The sequence below is a fragment of the Leopardus geoffroyi genome, chromosome B3 (assembly GCF_018350155.1).
Source record: "Leopardus geoffroyi isolate Oge1 chromosome B3, O.geoffroyi_Oge1_pat1.0, whole genome shotgun sequence".
Classification (NCBI taxonomy): domain Eukaryota; kingdom Metazoa; phylum Chordata; class Mammalia; order Carnivora; family Felidae; genus Leopardus; species Leopardus geoffroyi.
The window spans coordinates 13,159,902-13,186,365 of NC_059337.1; the positions used below are offsets into that span (position 1 = coordinate 13,159,902).

The 26,464-nt window shown below is 41.5% G+C and overlaps 1 protein-coding gene and 1 pseudogene across 8 annotated transcripts in view; both read left to right on the forward strand.

Annotated features, from left to right (window-relative positions):
- The window catches only part of MCTP2 (multiple C2 and transmembrane domain containing 2), a 241,814-nt gene that overhangs the window by 192,997 nt on the left and 22,353 nt on the right, over positions 1-26,464 (forward strand). For 7 of the 8 annotated variants that reach the window (XM_045448740.1, XM_045448739.1, XM_045448741.1 and 4 more), the window contains 2 exons: positions 11,574-11,696; positions 15,237-15,278. In XM_045448740.1, coding sequence (XP_045304696.1) covers positions 11,574-11,696; positions 15,237-15,278 — 165 coding nt within the window. Of the gene's footprint in view, positions 1-11,573; positions 11,697-15,236; positions 15,279-16,216; positions 17,013-26,464 lie in introns of those variants that run through there. The other variant, XM_045448743.1, reaches the window with a different exon arrangement.
- Positions 2,338-4,094, forward strand: LOC123582270 (annotated as a pseudogene).

Below are 26,464 nucleotides of genomic sequence, written 5' to 3' on the forward strand. Positions count from 1 at the left end.
AAAAGCATGACCCTTTTCTCTTGTCTCTCAAGTCTTAGCTGTCATAGTTTCTATGCACTCCAATTATTAGCACCCTAGATTATTACATTAGAAACGAGCTCTATGCTGCTAATCTGTGCCCCATCACCATTTCGTCGCACATAGTGAATTGGTCCTAAATTGCAAATTGGCAAAAGAAAACAAAACAAAAAAATCCCCGAAGGAGGTAAAGGGGGGCAACCTAAGCTTCGCCTCATGCCTCTGTCTTCGATTCTTTTTTCTATAAGTTTTAACATTTATTTTGAGAGGGAGGGAAGGTCAGAAAGAGAGGGTGAGAGGATTCCAAGCAGGCTCCTTGCTGTCAGCACAAAGCCCGACACGGGGCTCGATCCCATGAACCGTGAGATCACGACCTGAGCCTGAAGGAAGAGTCGGATGCTCCACCGCCTGAGCCACGCAGGCGTTTGGTTTGCTTTTGTGTGGGTTTTGTTTTCTGTGGGAAGATGGAGGTGCAAAGCTTCAGCTTCATACCGCAAAGTTCAAGTTTATGTTTCTACTTCACACACCGGCTTAACACAAGTGTCTTAGAATTCCTTGAATCAAACCGTACCTCTCCCAATTTACGGGTTCTACTGACCCCTATTTTAGTTCTAGATTGCCTCATTACGCACAAATTAGCGTGTTTTTTTGTAAGTCCACATCTATGGAGGTTCGTGTACACATTTGTCATTGCTCTGAGCACATACATGCTTGCATTCAGCCTTTAGACCAGGGACAATTTTCCGTCTCTTTGAAATCTTCTTATGCATACTTTCATGAAGGTCTTTTGGTGATAAGAACGGATGGCTTTTGTGTTTCCGAAGTGTCTTTGTTTTACTCTTAAGGCAATTCTAAATGGAAAGATGGAGATTGTATGTATTCCATTTTCTTGCGTTTCTTGTTGCACTGAGAGGTGAAGTTACTCAAATTGCTTTTTTCTTTACAACTGAGCCATCTTTTCTCTTTAGCTGCTTTTAAGTGTTTCTTTTTTGTTCCCAGGTGTTTTTTTTTTTTCCTTCAGTTCTATGGCATTTTGTACGTGTGTATTTATTTACTCGGGGGTAAATAAATTTATTCACTCGGGGGTGGGGGGGGGGGAGAGAGGAAGAGAGCGAGGGAGAGAGAAAATCTTAAGCCAGGCTTGGAGCCTAACACAGAGCTCCTATCTCTTGACGGTGAGATCATGACCCGAGCCAAAATCAAGAGGCGGATGCTTAACCAACTGAGCCACCCAGATACCCCTCTAGTATGGCGTTTTTAGGCCTAAATTCCTTATTTATCCTGGTAAGGATTTTTTTTTTTTTTTTACTTCCTATATGGGTCTCTTGCAACAATTTTGGAAAACTCTCATTTTATCTTCCTATATGACCTCTTCCTCTTTCTTTCATTAATCCCCTGCCCCCACCCTGACCGTCTTCTCATCTCTATCATCTGTGTCTCTTCACTTCTCTTGGATATCCGTATCTTTGTCTCTCTTGTCTACATCCGGAAGTAATTTCCTTGGAGTCATTTCTCTGTTCACTGATTTTCTCTGCAGCTGCTTCTCGTCTGTGAATCACGATATCCCTCGCGTTGAAGTTGCATCCTTACTGCTTTCTGTCGCTCCTCACCGATAATCCAGCTCAGGCTCCATGGTCCACCTTTGAAATAATTTCCTTTCCTTCTCCACCTTCATTGTACTCAGTGCCACGCCTTAGGGGAGCACGGCTATAGAGAGGCGCGTTTAGGGCCTCTTGACGCATATATTGCATTTCTGTAATCCACCCTTCTTGCCCCTCTTCTAGATGCCAGCACCGTCCTCAAGCTGTAATACGTACTCCGCATCCTCCCTCGGGTCATGACTGTGGTTGGCACAGGTGCCCTTCTGCTCACAGCCCCCCAACGGCTCAGCTTCTCCCTTCGAATAGACATCAGAGACCTTACAGCTGTGGTCCCAGCCCCTCAGGACTGACTCCCGGGCCTCTCCCGGTTCTTCACTTCTTTTCTAGAGGTCTTACTCACGCTGCTTCAGCCACAGAGGTACTGCCTGTTCCTTGCACGTACCGTTGTGCTCGCACTTTTGGACCTTTGGATCCACTCTTCCTTCTGACCAGAAACCCTGCTCACCCGGATTTCCATACTTCCTCCAAGGGCTCTGCTCACATGTCGCCCTCTTGGCAAGGCCTTCCCTGGCCACCCCCACTTAAAACTGCACCCCCCAGCCCTGTTGCCTGGTATTCCCTTCTTTTCATTACTGTTCATTGTGTTGTGGTTTTTTTTCCCCACATAGCAGTTTTTATCGATATTTAATATATACTTGGCTTATTTATTTTATCTGTCTCATCCTTCATCCCCAAATACAATGTGAGTTCTGTCGAGGCTGTTTTGTTGTTGCTGGTGTTATTGTTAGGAGCGGTGGTCGGTTTGCTGGTTTCCTTCACTCTTGCTTCAAAGTCAGCACGGTTCGGCTCTTTTCCGGCTGGGACCGTAGAGGGTGCGGAAGAAAAGTAAAAGAAGGCTCCCGCTGTGCCAGAAACCCGTAAGGAAAAGCAAAAGTATTTTGCAGAGTTGAAGGTCAAGCATCTGGGGAAGAAGTTTTCCCAAAAGGTGCTTCGAAAGGCAAGGAAGAAGCTTACTTATGAAAAAGCTAAGCATCACTTACCTAAGTAGTATAGGCAGAGATACAGCACTGAGATTTGCATAGCTAGTATGGCAAGAAGACCTGGAAACTTCCGAGTACCTGTAGAACCCAAATTGGCATTTGTCATCAGGATCAGAGGTGTCGATGGCATGATCCCAAAGGTTCAAGGACCATGGGACCGTGTATACCATGGGGTACCCAAACCTGCAGTCAGTGGACGAATTGATCTACAAGCATGGTTATGGCAAAACCCACAAGAAGCAAATTGCCCGGACAGGTAACACGTTGATTGCTTGATCTCTTGGTAAATATGGCTGCATCTACACGGAAGATCTGATTCACAAGCTCTGTACTGTTGGAGAAATGTTTCAAAAGAGCAAACAACTTCTGATGGCCCTTGAAATTATCTTCTCCATGAGGGAGCATGAAGAAGAAAAGCTCACCCATTTTGTCGAAGGTAGAGATGGTGGCAACAGGGAAGACGAGATCGACAGGCTTATTAGAAGGATGAACCAAGGTATCTCCCCCGATTAGTTGTGTGATCTGGTCAGTTAATACACGCCTACTTTCACATTGAAAACAAATTAAAATAAATCAACAGGGTTCACAGTAAGTGTTCAACAAATGTTTCATGAAGGGACAATGAGCAATGAGTTTATACATGAAGTAAAGCAGTGACAGGAAATGGGGTTAAGATATGGTGCTCTGGGATGGGTTGAGGAGGAAACACTTCAGAGGTGAGGAAATGCTCAAGGAGTAGCTCTCAAAAAATGTGAGCTTTTGAGCTTTTTCTCAAAAGCAAAATCCTGAACACCATTTCACGTGTTGGGATCTGCAAATAGTGTACTGTGATTGGGAATCTAGAAGTTGTGGTGGATATTGGCTCAGGGTTGACAGTCCAGTAGGAGCCAGTTAAAGGAAGTTCTTAAATCTTAAATTACGATGCCTAAGTGTCATCATGTAGGCCAGGAAACTATAACCAGTTTTCATCAGGTTCATGGGCACGAGAAGACTTGGAGGTGTTTTTCGGTGTATACTATTGTTTTGCTTTCTGATGGTGGGACATGTGACATTTTTTTTCTCTTTTAACCACAATAAAGGCATTTGCACTTTCTCGAGAAGGAGTTGCTTACTGATTTGTTAGAGCAGTGAATGTATACTTGGTCAAATTGAAAACAGATTCTTGTATTATTTCCCTTTTGTTTAACCTTAGAGTTCTTTGGAAGAGAAGTAGCACAGCTTTGTTTCATCTTTACCCAGTACCTTTATTCTAAAATAACGTGAATGAGAATCTCTTCCCCCGAGTATGCCCTGTGCTTACAGGATGGTTATTCATGAAGACTGTATGATTATTTCAGGAGACACTGGTTTTCTATGTCTAGATTTAATGTGTATTGTAACCTATGAGCCGATTCTCACAATATTGGGGAAGACATGCATGTGCATTTTAAAAAATTTTTTCGGGGCGCCTGGGTGGTGCAGTCGGTTAAGCGTCCGACTTCAGCCAGGTCACCATCTCGCGGTCCGTGAGTTCGAGCCCCGCGTCGGGCTCTGGGCTGATGGCTCAGAGCCTGGAGCCTGTTTCCGAGATTCTGTGTCTCCCTCTCTCTCTGCCCCTCCCCCGTTCATGCTCTGTCTCTCTCTGTCCCAAAAATGAATAAACGTTGAAAAAAAAAATTAAAAAAAAAATTTTTTTTCTAATTGTTTTTGGTCATAAGGCAAGGACCACTCCAGTGGTTTTCACCGGAAGCTAATCCCCTCTTCGGTATTTTGCAGATAAAACACCTTCCAACTCCCTTGAGTACTCAGTCAAAGTTATTGAACTTTGAAACAGTAGTACCTTAGCCAAAAGGAATCAACTTGCCCTTCCTTCATGCATCTTGGGATATTGCTTCTCAACATGACTGTAACTCAGTGGTCTAGTACGTTGGTAGTTTGGGATAAAGAAACTTGATGGCCATTGGATTGATTGATTGCTTAATTATTTCCAGGTCACTTCCTAATGAAACCTGAGAAAAACGGAGCCCAATGGGGTCTGTAAAACTTTCTGTGGTACGAGATAACATCCTTCTCATGTCATACCTAATCAAATTATACCTAGAAGATTTGTTCAAGTGTCTATGGCAGGATCTGTGATGAAGTTCTTCAGTCACAGCTAACTTGGAACCACAGGCATCACATATTTCTATCTTTAGCATTATCCTTAGCAAAACACGAAGTCTCTTTATGCATCACTTTTTTCTCGTGCGAGATTTGGCACGTATATATTTTTGTATCTGTTTTTGTAAAAATGATTACAAACAGATTTGGGGGCAAAAAGTGAAATCATGTTTGTAGCTAAAGGTTTAAGGTACTTTCTTAGAGTTGCTTTTTGGGGGAAGGTAAGACTGGGTCACCTTAGCATCCGCATTGTGGAATGCAGGGAGGAAACCCACTCGTATGTGGATCCTGAGAAACTTAACAGAAGACCATGGGGGAGGGGAAGGGGGAAAAAAAAGTTAGAGAGGGAGGGAGGCAAACCATAAGAGACTTTTAAAAACTGAGAATAAACTGAGGGTTGATGGGGGGTGGGAGAGAGGGGAAAGTGGGTGATGGGCATTGAGGAAGGGCACCTGTTGGGATGAGCACTGGGTGTTGTATGGAAACCAATTTGACAATAAATTTCATATTAAAAAAAAATTTAAAAAACTTAAATACTGTATTTTTTTAGATGGACAGTTTTCACTTTTATTATTTTTTATGTTTCCTGCTCATATGTACTAGTTATCATTCAGTGTATGAGTTTATTTTCCTTCACCTCATTGAGCATATTTTTAATAGGTGGTTTAAAGTTCTTGTCTTACAATTTTAACATATAATTCACCTTGAACTTGGCATCTGGTGATCACCTCTTCCTTGAAAATGATTTACATTTTCCTGACTCTGTGTGTGTTGAGTCATTTTTAATTGTATCTTAGATGTTAGGAATGTTATGCAGTAAAGACCTTAGATTTTCTTAAATTCTTTCAAATAAGGTTGATTTTTTTTTTTTTTTTTTTTTTTTTTTTGCTGAGTTTATTTATTTATTTTGAGAGAGAGAATTCCAAGCAAGCTCTGTACCATTAGTGGGGCTTGAACTCATGAACTGTGAAACCATGACCTGAGCTGAAATCAAGAGTCAGACACTTAACTGACTGAGCCACCCAGATGCCCCCACATAAGGTTGATTTTATTTTTTTAAGAAGACTTTTTTTTTTTTCAACGTTTATTTATTTTTGGGACAGAGAATGAACGGGGGAGGGGCAGAGAGAGAGGGAGACACAGAATCGGAAACGGGCTCCAGGCTCTGAGCCATCAGCCCAGAGCCTGACGCGGGGCTCGAACTCACTGACCGCGAGATCGTGACCTGGCTGAAGTCGGACGCTTAACCGACTGCGCCACCCAGGCGCCCCTTAAGAAGACTTTTAACTTCATGAAGCTCTAACTGCCAATTCTGTCACACCTCCTGTGGGTGGTGGCTCTGATCCCAGTTAAGCCTGTTTTGAGTCTGCCCCACATCTATGGCAGAGACCTGTAGTGGAGTTCACATACAGAATTTCGGGTTTTCATTTGCTTGTGCTCCTTCAGTCCACTTCTGTGCTCTCTGGTGGCCCTGATTATCCCCAACTTCTTTCCATGTTTCCTCCCCTCAGAAAGAGGGCAAATTTTTCTTTTGAGTTTTAATCAGCTGGTATTAGCACTGCGAGCACAGCTGTTCTTGAGGTAAAGGGGCAGAAACATTACAGATCTGATTTCTTCTGCTAAGCTTTGAATTCCCCTGCAAATAACCTTGGGGCAAAGTCTCCTATCTACCTACCAACTATCAGTCTACTAATTATCCTCGGTCTTTTTTGCAAACTTGTTTTCAGGGTATTATTATTATTGTTATTATTTTGCCGAAAAGTGTGTATTTAGGAAATTAACTCTTCATCACAGATATAAGGAATATGCATTGATTTTTAAAATGTTTTGGGGCGCCTGGGTGGCTCAGTCGGTTAAGCGTCCGACTTCGGCTCAGGTCACGATCTCGCGGTCCGTGAGTTCGAGCCCCGCGTCGGGCTCTGGGCTGATGGCTCAGAGCCTGGAGCCCGCTTCCGATTCTGTGTCTCCCTCTCTCTCTGCCCCTCCACCATTCATGCTCTGTCTCTCTCTGTCCCAAAAATAAAATAAACGTTAAAAATAAATAAATAAATAAATAAAATGTTTCTGTTCTTTTTGTAAAGTAAGCTCTACGCTCAACGTGGGGTTTGAACTCACGACTCTGAGATCCAGAGTTGCATGTCCTACTGACTAAGCAACCAGGGGCCCCTTGAAAGGTTTCTAAAGGCACTAGTGTCTCACTCTGAAAGAGTTTTGAGCCCTCTGAATATTTAAATGTGGCTCCCTTTTTGTTGTAAAGCACTTTCCGGTATTACTTAACTATACTTGATAGAGGCAAATCTTCCAGCAAATGAGGTGTTTACCTAGCACAACAGCCCTCTAATAGTAGTTGATGTGCAAGTCATTTTGTTAGAGACATTTTATAAATAGCTTTATGATGAAGCAAAGAAACTTAAAATATGCTATTTCCTAATTTTTCCCAATAGTTTCGTATCAGCCTCTTTTCACTTGAAGTTATATTTTGCAATATAAGGAAAACAATAAAATTCCACTTATCCAGTAGACATTAAGAACTAGTAACCATTTAGCATACAGTTAAAACTCCCAATCCTGAAAGAACTTTAAGAACAAGGAAAGGGAAATAGGTAACAATTCGGAAAATCTGTGGCTTTCCCTAGTAATCAATCATTCTACTATTTTTCTCTGCTTTTCTCTATGTTGTTCATATTAAAGCAAAACAAGACATGAAAGTAAAAGAAAGAAACCTTTAAAAAGAAACTGATACGAATATGTAAATTATAAAACCGTAAATAAAGCTGCTAAAACACACCAGATTAATAGACTAGAGAAAATCAACAAGATAAAAATACACATTGATTCAAAAATTGTTTTTAAAATTCTACACTTACTTATTTTTAAGAAGTATAGAGGTTCAGCACTAAAAGAACATCTAAGTAACACATAGATCGGAAGGCAAAAAAAAAAAAAAAAAATTGCCATGATTTTCAGTGTATATGGTTTTCCACATCAGGTCTCCATAAGGATAGATTTGAGATCTCCTGGGATGTCTGGATGGCGGGCTCAGTCAGTTAAGCCTCTGACTCTTGGTTTCACCTCAGGTCATGATCTCACGGCTTTGTGGACTCGAGCCCCATAACTGGCTCTGTGCTGCTAGTACAGAGCCTTGTTGGGATTCTCTTTTTCCCTCTCTTTCTTCCCCTCCCCCTCTTGCGCTGACTCTGCCTCTCTCAAAATAAATAAACAAACTAAGAAGAAAAGAAATCTCCTACAACTAATAAGAGGGGTCAGGAATAATGTGAACAACATATAAAAATCAGTACTCCTGTGCCCAAAAGTAACTAAAGTATATAAATTTAAAATGCCCCCATTCATAATAGTATCAAAAGTCTTAAGTTACTTAGCAAAATAGTAAAAAAACATATGCAAAGTCAGTATGATGAAAGTAATAAAGTATTTTGAGATATTATATAAAAGTCATGAATATATGGAGATATAATCCATATATTATGGATTATATCCTTATGATTCAGAAAGCCAATATCAAGATATCACTTCTCTCCAAACAAACATACATTCAAGGCTATCCCAATGAAACTGTCACCAAGAATTTTATGGACTGTTACAAGTTGTCTCTAAAATACATGTGGAAGGGTAAAGTATGAAGAACTACCCAAGATAAATTTGAAAGTGAGCTAATAGAGACTTGTTCACTCATATGTCATCTGGTTACTAAACTACAGTTAAAGATGTGGTCTTGTAAAGTAGAAATATGTATCAATGGAAAGGATTATCGTGTACATAAGTAAACACTCTCCTATGGGAACTTGGTATGGAGCGGAAATGGCAATGAAAACAGTGAAAAACTAGGGATCGGTACCACAATCTGATTGTAAAAGTTGACTATAAGGGAAAAGTTCAAACTGGAAGCTTGTTTCCAATTATAAACCAAAAGACACTTGAGACAAAATAAGAAACACACACATACAGTTGTCTTTTGGGAGAAAACACGATGAGATAACTTTATCCTGTCAGAGTAGAATATGATTCCTTAAGTAGAACATTGAACATGAAAGGTATACAAAATCTAAGATTGCAGATGAATATGTTTGACTACATTAAAAAATAAAACTGCTGTTTCTACTTAAATTTTCAATGATAAGAGAGTATAATGGATAAATTACAAAACATTCATTTGAACAGGGTACCATATATCAGTTAAAATGAATATAGTGGATTTATACCTACACCATCAACAATCTATGAAACATGCTGTTGAATAAAACATTTTAGAATGATCCGGACATTTTGATGTTGTTTATGTTATTTCTAATATAAACCTTCAATGTCCTTAGGCAAAGATTCACATCTATTTTTGCTTGGCTTCTGGGAATGGGAAGAGTAGGTTGAGGGAGCAGGTGAAGATCGACATGGGAAACAATTATCTGACATGTTTTACTTTAAAAAAAAAGGAAGAATAATACATAAATTGGAAAGAAAAGTGACAGTACGTTGACAAGACTTCATGGGTGTGGGTGCATGGGGATTAGTTACGTTGCTCTATGTAAGTTTTTTTCATTCTTAGACTATTTAGTAATATGACATGAAAAAATTATCCTAGGCATAAAGAATGGAGTATACCAAAATAATGGCATCAAAATAATCCTGTTGCCAGAACCTGAAAATAATATAAAAAGGTTAAATAAATAACACACGTAACACATGGGTATCTATGCAAAAACATCTTCAAGTGTTAGCAAATACCATACAAATGTACATTAAAGGACAATTACAGTCCAGTTAAAAAGAGGTTTCTTCCAGAAATACAAGTTTACTTCAATATTAGGAAATTATAAATATAATACAACGTGTTGAGGTTGTAAAATGAAAAGGAAAAAACCCTTCCTTGTTTTAAAAGATAGTAAACCCTCCTCCTTTCCTGATTTTAAAAATAATAAGAAATAAACCCTCGTTGAAATTGATGTAAGTATTCTTATTTCAAAAATATTTTCCTTTTTCAAATGTTTTCATGGAGGATTCCTGAAATATTTTTAAAATATTAAGAATAATAAGATGAATGCCTGTATGTCAACTTTCTAGTTTAAAAATGATTTATTATATGTGTATTCTTAATGTGAAATGATTTATATAGCTCAGACTAAAGGTCAGCATCATGCTTGATGATAGAAAAATAGAAGCATTTTCATTAATTTCAGGAGTGAGACCATGATGTCCCTTTCAACAGTTTTATTTAAAATTGTTTAGGGGCGCCTGGGTGGCGCAGTCGGTTAAGCGTCCGACTTCAGCCAGGTCACGATCTCGCGGTCCGTGAGTTCGAGCCCCGCGTCGGGCTCTGGGCTGATGGCTCAGAGCCTGGAGCCTGTTTCCGATTCTGTGTCTCCCTCTCTCTCTGCCCCTCCCCGTTCATGCTCTGTCTCTCTCTGTCCCAAAAATAAACGTTGAAAAAAAAAATAAAAAAAAAAATAAAATTGTTTAGTTAGTAATAATAAAAGGAAGTACACATATTAGAAGGTTATAGATATTAGACAAGAGGAAACAGAAGCAGGTCATTTGTAGATTGTGTGACTATATTCTTAGAACTCCCATCCCCCCCAAAAAATGAAATGAAAAGCTATTTGAAATAGTATGAAAGGGGCGCCTGGGTGGCGCAGTCGGTTAAGCGTCCGACTTCAGCCAGGTCACGATCTCGCGGTCCGTGAGTTCGAGCCCCGCGTCAGGCTCTGGGCTGATGGCTCAGAGCCTGGAGCCTGTTTCCGATTCTGTGTCTCCCTCTCTCTCTGCCCCTCCCCCGTTCATGCTCTGTCTCTCTCTGTCCCAAAAATAAATAAACGTTGAAAAAAATTAAAAAAAAATAGTATGAAAATTTAGTCATGTTACTAATTTAAAAATTGGTATGTACAAATTATTAGCTTTTAAAGCAAATAATTCTCTTCTTGAAACATATAATACAATACATGATTAAATTCAGAATAGCAACCAAAATATAAGAAGGAAATCTATAATATCTGCAAAAATAAAACTCTAGCATGGTAGAAAATGTTTTCAGTAATCAGTGAAACAATACTGCTTTGGGAGTGGAAGATTTAATATTTAAGATGCAATAATTTGCCTCTTCTAAGTTGATATGTTATGAGAGTGACTTTTTCTATGAAATGGTCACAAACTCAGAGGCCGATAGAAACTGGGCAGGTATAGCACAGTTCTAGCCCATCATTTCCTTGTGACCAGCCAGCCTCCAAATTAGAAAATTTCAAGATTTTTAAAGAGACTTTGGCTATCTGAAGTTTTCATCTGGCATATTTGGATTTTTAAACACTGGCAGCCAATTTCAAAAGTCCTCACACTCTACAGTTCAAGTAAACCTTACTGTTGGCAAAATTTGGCCTGTGGCCGGACTCTGTGAGACCTTGGGTTTTTCCATACTGCTTTACTAAATTCTGGTAAATCTAGGAGCAAAAAACCGACTGTGGTTGACAGGGTAACAGGACTTCCAGGTATGGGGCTACTGTATTGTCCATTTCGGAGTGCGACTGGCCAACTTATCTCTATACCTTCCTCATTTTACTTTCAGTTCTAAAACTGTGTTAATTGCGTGCGTGCGTGTGTGTGTGTGTGTGTGCGCGCGCGCGCATGCGTGTGTCCCTGTCTGTAACTGTTCTTCAAAGCTACCATGGACAGAGTGTGCTGGATTTAATTTCCTTAAGTCAATGAGAAGGATTTTAAAATGATCCCCGTCCTGATTTTTCAAGCAGTGATTTTTGTCTTGTCCTCCAATCAGGTATTTTTGGTCGCCGTCTGGAATTTTGAACTGTACATGGTCCCCCTGGCCTTATTACTCCTCTTCATCTACAATTTCATCATTCTCACAAAAGGGAAGACGGGCAGCATCCAGGACAGCCAGGTGAGCAGAGATTCCAGTAACTGTGACATTTGTCTAGAGAAAGACGTGTGAACGACAGCAAACCACCACCACCAAATCATGGCCCAAGTGCTCTTGGTTTGAGAGACGAGGAGAAACTTGGCACACACGTTCATGTTCTAGTGGAGGACTTTTATTGGGTGTAACCTGGAGCGTTTCTTCTAGGCTATGTTCCTGAGTCTTGACCTACCTTCTTAGCATGAGGAGAGCCCCCCGGGTGCTTAGTCATCATTACCATGCTGGCCGCGGATTTCAATGTGTGCCCATCTGGTTCATTGCAAGGTTACTGTGAATTACCTTCCCATCCACTGAAAAGACGCCTTTGATGTCTCCTTGAGCTCCTTCAAGACACAGAAGGCATTTGGGAGGCTAACTCAGGCCTTTCCACCCTAACACCCTTTGCAGTTTTTGCCTCTGGCTGAAGCCTTCAGAGCTTTGCCAACTGCCGGGGAAATCAGAGGGCGAGTGGCCGTGGGCACTTCTATTTTGCGGTGCCCAGGTCTTATAAATCTCAAGCTTCCCATGGTGTTAAAGGAAGCACCCGCAAGGCCTCTTCTCAAAGACCTACCCCGGCATCTGCTTGTCATACTTATTCTCTGACTCGGCTTCCCTTATTCCACGTATCCCAGCCCAAAGAATCTTTTCCTGCTCTGGGTTGGCAGGAACTTGTATTTATAGACTTGCTTCCTGGTATTATCTTGGCATCCCAGATTCAAGAACCAAATTTTTAAAACAGAAATCTAAGAGGGACGCCTGGGTAGCTCATTCAGCTAAGCGTCCGACTTCGGCTCAGGCCATGATCTCACGGTCCATGAGTTCGAGCCCCGCGTCAGGCTCTCTGCTGACAGCTCAGAACCATGACCTCGCTTCAGATTCTGTGTCCCCCTTTCTCTCTGCCCCATCCCCTGCTTTCACTCTGCCTCCCTCTTTCTCTCTCTCAAAAATAAACATTAAAAAAATAAACAGAAATCTAAGATCCTGAGACATGATAATAAAATATCTTCACATTGGGTTTTTCCAGACTCAAAAGCTGACCAACTTCGCCCACTTTTCCTCACAATGCTATTATTTTTTTTAAAATGTCTGAAATAATGGATATTAAAAGGATGTTTTGCTGTCATTTGGGATAGAAGGGAAGTAGAGAAAAGAGTGTTTAGGCAGGGAGCAGAAACATCAAGCAAATTCAGAATTCTATTCTGTTTGATATTTGATTGTTTAATGCAATAGCCACGGGCATATATCAATAATGAGGGGCCTAAAGATGCTAGAAAAAACTAATAAGTAAATAGCTTTAAAGTACAGGATTGCTTAAGGACTAAGCTTCACAGGTGCAGATGAAGGGAATTTTCAGAGAAACATCTTTAGTAAAATGTGCTGTCAACTAACATTTTTACAATTTCTTTTGTATTTAATTAAATTAAATTAAATAATTAATTTTTTAAGGTTTATTCATTTTTTATACTTCCAGAAGTGTTCTTTTTTTTAAATTTACATCCAAGTTAGTTAGCATATAACACTTTTACAATTTCTGATCATGTTTACTTTTCAGCTACATCTATGGTATGTGTGTTTATAGCGTGTGTGTGTGTGTGTGTGTGTGTGCGTGCAGAAATGTGTATGTATTCGTAGGCAGGTGTCTATACATGTACATATGGGTACATAAGTATACATAAGTGCATGTGTATATAAATGTGTGTGTATATAAAATCTTTTTAATTTACAGAACATTTTCAAATTTGTTACCTATTTTTTTAAGTTTATTTTGAGAGAGAGTACGTGTGTGTGTGTGTGTGTGTGTGTGTGTGAGTGGGGAAGGGGAAGGGGAAGGCAAGAGAAGGGAAGAGAGAATCCCAAGCATGTTCTGTGCTGTCAGCATAGAGCCCGACATGGGGCGCGATCTCACGAACCGTGGGATCATAACCTGAGCTGAAATCAAAAGTTGGATGCTTAACCGACCGCACCACCCAGGCCCTCCAAATTTGTTGCCTATTTGAATCGTGATAACATAACCACGGAGGAGGCGAGGATTACTGTTTTTACTTTATACTTGAGGGAACTAAACCCCAGAGTGGCAAAGTGATTTGCTCAAGGTCACGTGGCACAAAGTGCTGGAACAGTGTCTTAAGCCGAAGACTTTGTCCCAGGCTGAAGACTTCTAACTCCTAATCACAATGTTTTTCTTCCCACAATGTGTTTTTATTGCATGTGTTTTTACCCATTTGCTTTCATGAAATGTGTACCACCGACGGTGAATAGGTGAGTTCTCCAGCCATCAGCGGACTGTCACACATTGCGAGCTGCCGCTCAGGGGAATTCTGGGGGTAATACAGTACCAGTCCTGGAGAAATTGCCTGGTAACTGCTCAGCGGTTTTATGGCGGCTAGCAGAGGACTCTGGATACTTCAGAGTTACTCTTTTTTTTTTAAGAACGTGAGAGTGACAATTCTGTTTCCTACTGGAACAGCGGCATCTAAACAGCACGCCTGACCTTTGCAAGGTGGTTGAGCAGAAAGGTAAGCGTTCAAGCTCAAAAGCCACCCTGGTTTTCTACTCCCCAGCGTTTTGTCTGAGCTGCCAAACCCGCTGGACTGGGTACCAACATGTGTTGGCTTTTAAATATTGCAGTGTTGGGATTACAACTTATCTACTAAATAGCCAAGATTCTTTTCTTAAGTTTATTTATTTTGAGAGAGAGAGAACGAGCACGCGAGAGAGAGGGAGGAGAGGGAATCCCAGGGAAGCTTCACACCATCAGTGCAGAGGCCCACGTGAGGCTCAAACTCCAGAACCGTGAGATCGTGACCTGAGCCGAAGTCAAGAGTTGGACTCTTGACCAACTTAAGCCACCCGGGCGCCCCAAGCCGAGATGGCTAGACCAATCTGAACAAGCCTGTTCCCGGCACCTGGTGCTTCGGCCCCCGAACAAAAGCCAGGTTCCTGTTAGTCCCAGTCAGAGGCTAAGTGTCCTCCCCTCCCCTGCCCTCAACCCCCCTCCCCAAATCACAAGGAAAACAATAATAATGCACAGAAACCTGTAACTTATTCTTGAGATTGATTATATTCAGACTAATGCATTTCCTACTGTCTAATGTTTCAGTAACGGCCCCAAAGGAAAAGAGCAGTCATTATAACAATGAGCCTAGCACCAACCGAGTACGGTGTTCTCAGCCTTAACGTAGCAGTTGGCTCATTTGTCAGAATAAGAACCAACTGTTTACAGAAAGTACAGCTTGGCAATGCAGTTCGAAGGCTGGGTGCCTTCAAAGGGCACTCGCCTAATAGCTTTATTTATAGTTAAGTTTTACGTAGATTATGCATCCTGTTTTATAGTCTTGCCACAGCGTCCCTGAACTTTCAAACCACTATTTTTTCCAAGAGGTTATAATGTATTCAAAAAAACAAAACAAAACACTAGCGCGTCAATTATGTAGAAAACCTTACAAAGTGTGTACGGGTTTAATTTGCATTTGATCGTTTCAGCGGATGTCATATTAACAAATTGTGGTTTTTTTTTCCTTTCAGGAGAGCACAGACGTAGACGAAGAGGAGTATGATGACGACAAGGTACGTGTGCTCAGGAAAGCTCGCGAAAGGAAACGTTCGTGTCGTCCGCAGATGGCATTTTACCTGGTTGAGTCAAACCCTGTTTGAAAAATTTATTTATTTGTTTGTTTGTTTGTTTGTTTGTTTGTTGGCATTATGGAGTGTCCGGGATAGGAATGTTTTTGTAATTTATAAAGGATATCGGTTTTTAAAGATCTTAGTAAGGGAGGATATAAAAGGGGTAAAATGTAAGGGAAAACGGAGATATTATACAAAGCGTACCTATAGGAGGCTTGTCATTTGATGCGAGTGAAGGTGAGCCTTCCCCTGGTGTATAAAAGGTACATAAAAGGTAGTCTAGAAAGTCCAAAGTAAACCAAGTGAAACTGCTGTTCCTTTAGCCTCCTGTCTGTGCTCCGTGGGGTGGTCACCCACTTTGGAGCCTGTCACTTTCCCAGCTGTTGCTGGCAGTGTTTTCAGCTATATGTCTGTGTACATCTGTCCTTTTCCTTCTCCTGGGAGAATCTCTCAAATCGGCTGCTTTTGTTGTCATTACGCTTTCAGACAAACCTTCTGGAATATAATGAAAAAAAAAAAAGTGAAATGCCAAATGAGATGCTACCGGCTTAATCGACTTCCAGCCCCCTAGAACCTGTGGGTGTATGGGGTTTGCGAGGGGAGCACCTGGGAGGCTTGCGGGAGGGGGGAAGGGGGCAAACGGGGGAATCTTAAGAGTTAAGTATCCAGTATAAAATGCCCAGAAGATAGCAGCGAATTAAACCCTGGCTCCGTGACACAAACAGCCTTAAAATTAATTGGGCAAGCCAGATGGTTTTGCCCATTTGAAACAACTTGGGTGGATTACAAAGCAAATCTTGTTTGTTGTGCTAAAATGATCGCTAATAGCAAAATGATAAAATACAGTAGAATGTGTTTTAAACGGAAGTGACTCTTTCCAGAACAGGGTCACGCAGACGCAACTTTCTTCTCGACGGATTGATGTGAGTTGCTTCCGACTGATGTGACTCCTTGAGGGCGAAAAAGTTGTAGCCAGGCTAACATGCGTGCTGGTGGGATGTTTCGCCAAAATAAACTCAAGCACTGATGAAATTGTTTTAAACCTTTACTAAGCAGAATTCTAAAAGTTGATTTACCAAGGCTGGGAAGTGGGGAAGATGTCCTTCTGTTTGGCTCTGTTGAAATGAGCCCTCCGTAGAAGAGGGAGTCATCTGCCCTTTAGAGATAATCGTGACCATGTGTCTGTGGCCCATCTGCGGAGGGCATCCAACAAGAAGGCAATGAATGAGAAAGTGGGGTTCAGTAAACTGGCAGGCAACATATCCAGGCCGTGGGGTCTAGACCAGTGGTTGTCACAATGTGCCCGTCTACTCAGGTGCCCCAAGGATTGTCTGCGGGGGTCTGGGAGTCTGGAGGTAGAGCCAGTTGGGCTGTCCTTCAGGCCTTTCTGGGCAAGGACAACTGAGTTGGAACCATCGCATCTACATGGAAGAGCCTTGGAGCTCTTGCATTTACCCAGGCATGGCCCTCCCCACGGCAGATGGGCCAAACCCGATCCGCACAGAGGGTGTTGGCATCACGACGTTCCCCATTTCCTTCGGGGCGAGTCTGTTCTGGAGATGCGTTGATTGTCGTTATTTTCACAGGACCTTTAAGAGCCATAGCACGGCCATGCGTGTTTGCTTCCTCAATTTTATATGTCTATGATATCATCCAGAGGAATAAATCTAAAATGAAGTGTTGACTTCTCTCTATGCCTCCTTCTGCTTAACACAACCCTTCACCTGTTAGGGAGACGGGCGAGCTTTGCGGTCCTTATCAGTATCTTTCCACTCGCACTTCGCTACGAGAGCTGTAAAGTGTGGAGGGATTTTCAGCTTCAAGACTTCTGGAGCCCACATCATACACATATATTACAGTCCATCATTTCTTCGCATACAGCAAGCTTCCACGACTGAGATGTGCTCCTCAGAGACCTGCCCACACAGGCACCGGGCTGTTGCCCTCCACAGTGTGCTGTTTCCAGGGGCTTGTCCACAGAGCCCTTCTGGCTTCTGTTGCATGTTAGACGTGACAGACCAGGCTTCTGGGAACTGTAACACACCCAGTGAGCGATGAGCTGTTTACAAATTATAAACACACAGCCGTTTCCTTCCAAACCAGAAGAACAGAGGAAACTCCTTTCTATCCAAACTATCCATCTTGAAAGTGACACTCCTTAATTGCCAGCGCCCCTTCCCACCAAATACCATCACAGGCGACTGTGGAAGATGAAAGCAAGTCCGGGCCCCTCGGCAGAGTTTCCTCAGGAGATGGGCACATTCCCGTCTTCTGCCTGTCTCTGATGCACCAACCAGGACGTGGTCTGGGGTCTGTCATACGTTTATTGTCTGGAGGGGGGATTGTTGTAAAATGACATCACTATAGCCTCTTGTTCCTTCTAGTTGTCAAGACGTCCGTGGGGGTGACCACGGAAGCCAAATGAGACTGCACGATTTTGTCTCCCTTTGTGTGGGGGGGAGGAGATGGGGGGGGGGCCTTCAGAAATAACCTAGAACCTTCAGGTGACTAGTTTTTTGGCTTTTAGGAAACTAAAGGTACAGACTAAACTTTGAAGAGAGGAAATCTTTCTCTCTTATTCCTGATGGCCCACGCGAGAAATTGCTTGTTACAAGTATAGTTTGCTGGGGACCCCTGAACAAACAGAGAATGGCTAAGTTCAGCCAACAGCAATCAGCTGACATTTCCGATTTCTATTAGATTCCATATGTGGAATTCTTCTATGTGGACCTTATTTGTACGGATGGATTACAATGAAAATTGCATTAATTTTCTACACAGTAAAGGTCAGTAATTGAAGCATGAACCAAGAAACTATTGTGTAAAATGCTGTATCCCATACTTAGGAAAGGTCACGCAAAGCAATAATATCTTGTTTTCATTGCAGAAGGTATAAATACTTGCATTAGAGTTTCTTTCTTTTTCCAGCCCAACAAATGCTTACATAGAATATTCAACAGTTACTATTAACATCAGCAAGAAGAAATCATAAGGGCATGTAACAATAAGAAAACCCAAAAACACAAAAAACAAACAAAAAAAAAAACAACCAAAACCCTGTCTGTTGCTATCATAAAGAATCTGTGCTGTGATGTCTGCACTGTGAGTTGGTGTGCTTTTAACTCGGCTGTCAGAAATAGGACTTGAATGATTTGTTCTAGAATTATCGATGAATGAACAATTGTCTTACAGTGTTTGGCGAGGGAGGGGGGCGCGGGACGACGCCATTGCGTGTCGTAACGGGTGAAAAACAGATGTGGATGTTTTTAAGAAAATAAACATCACAGGCACCTGGGTGGCTCAGTCGGTTAAGTGTCTGACTTCGGCTCAGGTCATGATCTCACAGCTCATGAGTTCGAGCCCCACATCGGGCTCTGTGCTGACAAGCTCAGAGCCTGGAGCCTGCTTCTGATTCTGTGTCTCCCTCTCTCCCTCCTGCTCACACTCTGTCTCTGTCTCTCTCAAAAATAAACATTAAAAAACTTTTTTCAAAAAAAATATAACTATAGGGGTGCCTGGGTGGTCAGTCGGTTGAGTGTCCAACTCTTGATTTCAGCTCAGGTCATGATCCCAGGGTCATGGAATTGAGCCCTGCATTGGGCTCCACATGACCATGGAACCAGCTTGGGAGTCTCTCTCCCTCTGCCCCTCTCCCCTGCTCGCTCTCTCTCTCTCTAAAATAAAAATAAAATTTAAAAAACTAAAACGTAAACATCTAATACATTTTTATGGATCCGTTGTGGACCATTTTACCATGAAAGGATGCAAATTAATATGATATCTCTACCCTCTCTTCACAAATTAGGATGCCGTCGTTAAAATTTAAGTCCGTTTTTAACCATCAGTTTCGGTGTTTAACATGGTTTCCATTCTCCAAACTGATTAGTCCACTCATCCCAGGCAGAGCCTTCTTTTTATTATTATTATTATTTTTTTAATGTTTATTTATTTTTGAGAGAGAGAGAGAGACAGAGTGTGAGCAGGGGAGGGGCAGAGAGGGAAGGAGACACAGAATCAGAAGCAGGCTCCAGGCTCCCCGCTGTCAGCACAGAGCCCGATGCGGGGCTTGAACTCAGAAGCTGTGGGATCATGACCTGAGCCCAAGTTGGACACTTAACCAACTGAGCCCCCCAGGCGCCCCCCAGGCAGAACCTTCTTAAGTAGAGGAGCATGTGGCATACATATTTCACAGGAGTTCTTGCTGGCATTGAACCTGCACAGTCCTTCGGATGAGTGGGCTAGGCCCACTATGCCCCATTCATTATGCTTTCTTATTCTAGACAGAAAAAAAAAAAGATCTCTCTCATCCCAACTATAGTACTTCCTAAAGGGGAGACCGTCATGCTTGGAGGAAGTTTATTTTACAATCTCACAGCGAGAGTAGTTTCGCTTGGGATTCCTTTGCGCCTTCTTATGAATGCTCCAAACACAGCAAATTAGTTTGATTAGTGATTTTTTTTTATCCTAGTGACAGAACAGTGGTACTTTGAAATGATAAAGTATGGCATTTTTAAGAAAACCCAAAGTCAGATAGTATCTTTGAAAGGTTAGCAATAGTTTAATACACACACATACCCACACTTTCAGGGCATATGCGATTTATACGCGGGGCAAATTGCAGAGGACCTGTTTAAGATGATTTTCAGGGAAATAAAGTCAATGGTTGCTCTAATTTAACTCCTTTTAATTTGATTTAATGTGATTTTTAGTGATGAAGTGATTTAATTGCTACCATTTCTACCAGACCATCTTACTTTCAAGACTTTAATATTAAAATGGATTCCAGCCAAATCTTAATTATCAGTTTATGCATGTTTTGAATGAGAAGGGATTGGCTTCCCTATTTCCAGCAGCCTTTTCTCCGACACACTGACTTGCTCAGATTTTTCTTTTAAAAATCAAACGCCCCATTCTTCATTACTTTTTGAGGTCATCCAGAAATGTCATTAATCTGATCTTTTTTTTTTTTTAAATTAATGTTTATTTTTGAGAGAGAGAGACAGAGAGAGACAGAGTGTGAGCAGGGGAGGGGCAGAGAGAGAGGGAGACACAGAATCGGAAGCAGGCTCCACGCTCTGAGCTGTCAGCACAGAGCCCGACGCGGGGCTCGAACTCACGAACCACGAGATCATGACCTGAGCTGAAGTCGGACGCTTAACCGACTGAGCCACCCAGGTGCCCCTGATCTGACCTTTTGAAGCATTACTCATCACACTACTATCAGTCTCACTAATATTCCTAGTGCTTATGTATTTTCTATGTGATTTCTACTGTAAGGATTCTATTTGCTCAATATGTTATTCCCAATATTGTGAAATATGATAGACTGTAAATTAGATGGATTGTCTATCCTTCTATTACCTTACGTGCTCTAACAGAATGAAGTCAGAGACTCTGTCTTTACGGACTACTGTGTCTGGATATTTAATTTCTCATTGCCTAAAATTATTACATCATGCTAATTAGAGTACATTGGACATTGTATCTCAGTCATCCACCAGTCATTGTTTTTCTGAGGATAGTAGCTGTTCCTCGGCTTTCCTAATGAAACCCCATCATTAGGCGTTTCCCCTAAATCCGGACTCTCCAGTGAGTTTACAGGATAATTGATAGGAAGGCGAATATGTCTCTCTTTTCCTCAAGGGAAAAGTAATAATTTCTAGGAAGTAATAAATGACCCAAAAGTAATAATATTATTTCGAGTAAGTATTAGTTAAATAATTATATTTATACAAATATGAATAGGGCCACCTGGATGGCTCAGGTTAAGCGTCCAACTCTTGATTTCAGCTCAGGTCATGCTCTCATGGTTTGTGGGTTCAAGCCCTGCATCGGGCTCTGTCTGACAGCTTGGAGCCTGGAACCTGCTTGCGATTCTGTCTCTCCCTCTCTCTCTGCCCCTCCCCTGTTCGCACACACTTGTGTGCTCTCTCTCTCTCTCTCTCTCTCAGCATAAATAAGTAAACTTTAAAAGATAATATTGGTAGAGTGTTTACAATGTGCAGACTGTGTTTATATATTTGAGCCCACTCAGCACTCAGACCATTACATTTGGTATTAATTCCCCCATCTACAAATTAAGAGAAATTTTAACTAGATAGGATAGTAACACAAATCCAGTTCTTCTGGCCTAAATCAGGTTTATTTTTGACCCTCCCACACGGTCAGGCAGGAAACCTGTCATTAATGTATCGGTTCATTTTTCTGCGTTGTTTTACATTTATGGAGTGTTTTCTCCCATGTCGAGCCCCTATCGGTACAAAGATTGAAACTATAAACATGGTGCTCTAAGTAAATAATCAGTATAGTGTGATGGCTTCTTTCATTAACGTTGGCACGTCATGTCGGGCAGTGAAACAAAATCGAAGGCACCCACACAGCAAAATCAACAACTGCCAAGCATTGTGTGTTTACCTACAGTAGTGACAGAAGGCTGCCTCAGTACTTCTAGAAAACCACTAGCCCTGTTTGCCTTGGGATGGTATTTGTAGCGTCCGTCCGTTGGCTCGGAGAAGCTTCATGAAATAAATCTTCCTGAGCTCCACATTCCAAATCGTCATTTTAGACTGTTGCCGACTGTTCCTTTGTGTCTTATCAACACCTTCCTCTTGATGATGCTCATCCTTTTACTTTTTCCAGCAGTGGGGTTCTTTTCACACGCCAAAGAAACGTGCTGGTAAATCCCAGTCAGCGTGGAAGCACTTTGTGTAACGAACAGACATCTCCCCAGTGAAACAGCATACACCTTGGAGTTGACTGTGTGCGTGCGCGAGTTCACACACGTTTGTTCACGTGCACGCACACGCACTCGACATCTCATGGGAAGAAATCCTAAAGACAGTTCCCAGTGCAGTAAGCCAGACTTCCCAAAGAATAATTTTTAATCTCATGTATCAGAAATATTGCTTCTTATTCTTTGTTATGACAGATGCTGAGGTTTTTTTTTTTTTCTTTTTCATGCTAAATGCCACTCAGTCTGTTTCTGGTGTTTATAATCCTCCAAGCTTTCAAATTACAGGCTTTTAATATTCCATAGGATAAAACAGACCAAATATACTCCCATGGAAAGTCCAAAGTTATATTTTTGTGTCTCTGCTCTAGATAGCTGCAATTATTGGAAAGATCTTGAGATGGAATTTTGCATTGATCGCTTTTGGGAATGCTTCCCATCCTGTGACACATACTACTCAGTTTTTAAACATGTCAGAAGGATTTTTTTTCTGACATGGTCAATTTTCAGGACTATCTCCTTGGTTTGGCTTAGGTAATTAATAGAGAAATGAGGATTTTTTTTTTTTCCCAACATCAGAACATGTGGGAGAGATTTAACGTAACACACTGATTATATAATTAATTCTGAGTTGTAAATTCATTTTGATGGTGTGAATTCTCTCCCAGAGGCTCAAAGCTAGTTTATTGCACCTACAGGGCCATAGTCATTGGAGACGTGAATTTGCCTCCTGATTTATTTTTGGTTTTGCTTTGAAAGGAAGCACATGATTTGTCCTGAATTCAACTGATGACAGAACTTAGCCAAAGGACTTCGGTTTTGCTTTTTCACCGTGGAAAAATGGCAATCTTAACATTCATCTCCATATGATAATACACATTTTTAGGTTACACGTTTGGCATTTTTCTTACCATGAGCGCCGCTCTTTCTTTATAGGGCATAAGAAAACAGAGGAACCTTATGAAATTTGAATTTTGTGTCTGGAAAGTTCCATGCTCTCATCTCTTCCATCATATTGTGACACGGGCTTTGTCATAGAGGAGACCCTAAATCATACGAGTTGACTTACGCCTCCCTGATTTTTCAAGTTTGTAGTAAGAAATACAATCCGTTCTTTCTGAGATGTAGGGATGGCAGAGTCAAGTGCGTGTGGAGACACAGTTATTTTGTGCATTTGCTTAACGACACTAGTGGCCACTGCTATTTTTATTACGCATTTCCCTCTATAAATCAGAAGCCTCCGATGTTAGGGGAACATACAAGCACACGCGGTAACCGTTCTGTCTTTCTGAATGAGTCTCTGTTACTCTTCCCAGGCGATTTGGTAGCAGCAGCAGCTGTAATGTTGTGTTTGCTAAACTGTTATCACCACATTCCGTGGTTCAATCTGAGACGTGTAAATAAAGCCAGCATGACACGGATAAAACCGCCAGATGATCTTTCGTACAACGCAGGGCCACGTGAGCAGACTTCTCTTGGAAGACCATTGCTTTCGAAACTTTAAATCACCTTCGTATTCTTTAAACCAGACCAGAGATTTCATATTCTTTTCTCTCTTTGCATTCTTGAAGGGAAGGAGCTTCGGTTTAGGACGTACCTGGAGTGCACCACGTGCTTTGCATAGTTTATGATGTGAATGATACTTAATTCTTCAAACACTCAATCAGGAAAGGATGAGCCTTTCCCTTTTTCCAGACAGCAAAGTCGAGACTCAGGAGGAGTGAGGAGTTCGCCGTGATGGCAAACCGAGTAGATGACAAGACAGAGTCAAACCCAGTTCGTTCTGACCAGAGCCTATTAGTTTACATAAGGTGCAGGCCTGGGTCGAGCTGGGAAGTCTCATGGTTTGTTTGTTTTTTCTTCCGACTTTTTACCAGTTGGCACCAACAGCCCCTGGGTACCTGAGCTCTTACATACAAGAATGGAAAGAAGTGTTTTTGAAATATTTTCAAAAGGCATTATTTAACGTACACTCGCATGAGTATTGAGCAAAATCGTGCTGGAAAGGAAGAGTAGGTAGAAATACGTAACCGAACAAGGTGTCTCCAAATTATATATTCTACAGTAAGGAAGGAGAACAGGCAGCCATAGACATCATAGAAACAAATGTCAAAGAGAACAAATGCGTGTCGAATGCCTACTTTGCGAAACGTCTGCCAGTCACTTAAGGGGCTTCTTGTGATAGGGACACACTTGCTCTGGAGTGAAGTTCTGGACTGGAATCATTCCTCTGCCACGTGTCCTTTCCTTGCCCAGAAAATTTCCATTTACCGTTTCCCCCCCCCCCCCCATCTGCGCAGGCGTTGACCAGAGAGCTCACAGACACCACGTTAAATCCAGCAACTAACCAGGCATAAACCCATCTATTTTCCTGGGCTTTTCAGGGCCTGCCCCACTAACACCTAGCTTTAAGGGGAAGGCTTTTGGATGGTCACTGAAAACACAAGATGCTCTCAGATGGGTCCATCCCTTCTTATCTCAAGCAGTGGAGGAGAAGCATCTGATGCTTCTACTCGAATCGGCCACCTGGCATAGCAGCCTGTCGCGGCATGGCGATTGCCAAATCTGTTAAGGTGCGTAAAGCCTCCACCCTGCCAGTTCAGAGTGGTGAGTGGGAAAGAGGACAGATTACAGGGTGAGTGTATGTTAAATATATGCAGAATTTAAACAGTTCTATGGATAAGAGAATAAAGAACAGTCTGAACACATTTATCATAGTGTTTTGTTTCGCTCATTCCAATGAGTAAATCTGCACTTAAGACTTTTGTTTTTAACTGTTGGGTAAAGCCTTTTTAATAAGTGAATAATAAATTCAGAGTGCACGTTTAGGAAATAGTCAAGTAATGATCCCCGCTTTGTCGAGATACTTGTTGATGTGCTAACTACATAGATGTGTGTTTACATTTCTTGTCTATCCCCTGGGGCCATGACCATATCTCTTAAGTTTACAAGTAGGTAAACTTAAGTTACAAATCTGCTAAAGAGGCCTCAACAGTAGTTACTTCAAGAAGACCATTTCTGGAAACATGCTTTTATTCAGGCAGCTGAAAACTTGTATTTATATACCTCTCTGTGGAGTGTGACTTTTCTTTTAGATCAGATGACTGTTCTACATTTATTGATTTTCCATCCCAAGGTTTCATTGAACACATATGAAAAATGGCAAGCTGGCTGTTCATATGTTGACTCGGGTAGCACCAACATATAAAAAACCTTGTGCAGCATCAAATAACGGTGGTCTTTTCTGGATGACATCAAATGACTCAGAATATCAAATAAGTTCATTCTAAAATTGTTTTTATTTTTTTTATCCAATATATGGAGCCAAAATAAAGCTTTTGCTAGTTAGTTTTACCAATGACGAAATCTCTGACATCAGGAACGCCATTGTAAACTTAGTTGAAACACTGAGCATTGGGGCTTATTGAATTTGGTAGCGACAATATGAATGCAAACTTTGATAAAGGACAGCATCATGGCCAATAAGATATTCTCGCAAAATGAGGGAATCTATGAGACAGAAATGTACTTGGGATCGGCCGCAGTGCCCTGATTTTCCATGATTGTGTACAGACAAATGATAACGTGCCATCGATTGAATTAAAAGCTGTAGTGTCCACATTTATCAATATTTTTTTTTAATGTTTACTCTTGAAAGAGAGAGAGAGAGAGAGAGAGCATGAGCGGGGGAAGGGCAGAGCTAGAGAGAGAGAGACATAGAACCTGAAGCAGGCTCCAGGTTCCGAGACATCAGCACAGATCCCCAGGCGGAGCTCGAACTCACAAGCCATGAGATCATGACCTGAGCCGAAGTCAGATGCTTAACCAACTGAGCCACCCAGGCGCCCCTATAAATATTTTTATATATACGGTGTTGAGTAGCAACAACAGAGTTTTTCATGACAAGGATATGTCAGATATAAAAAACGTACTTCAGTGTGGCAATGTGCACTCTGTTTTTGCTGTTGATCATCAATCTGATTTAAGGAATCCTTGAACCTTTAAAGAGCTCTTAGTCAACCTACACATTTTCCAGAGCTATTGAACTCTTGTGCAAAAAGAAATCTCTACAGTTTTTGTTGAATCTGGGTCATAATCAGTTGGCAATTTTTAATCGAAATCTTCAATGATTGAATGGCAAGTCACTTCATCTCTGAAAGCTGCTAGTGAGTGGAAGTGAATTTTTTAAAAAGCTAGCAAAAAAGACACTGCCATTTTTTTTTAATTTTTTTTACAAGAACAAGGAATATTTGCCAGAAAGTAATCGATGAGGTCAAATGCTTTGTGCTATTCAGTGTTTAAATTCTGAAGTTTTCCGTGGTGCCTGGGTGGCACAGTTGGTTAAGCGTCCGACTTCAGCCAGGCCACAATCTCGCGGTCCGTGAGTTCAAGCCCCGCG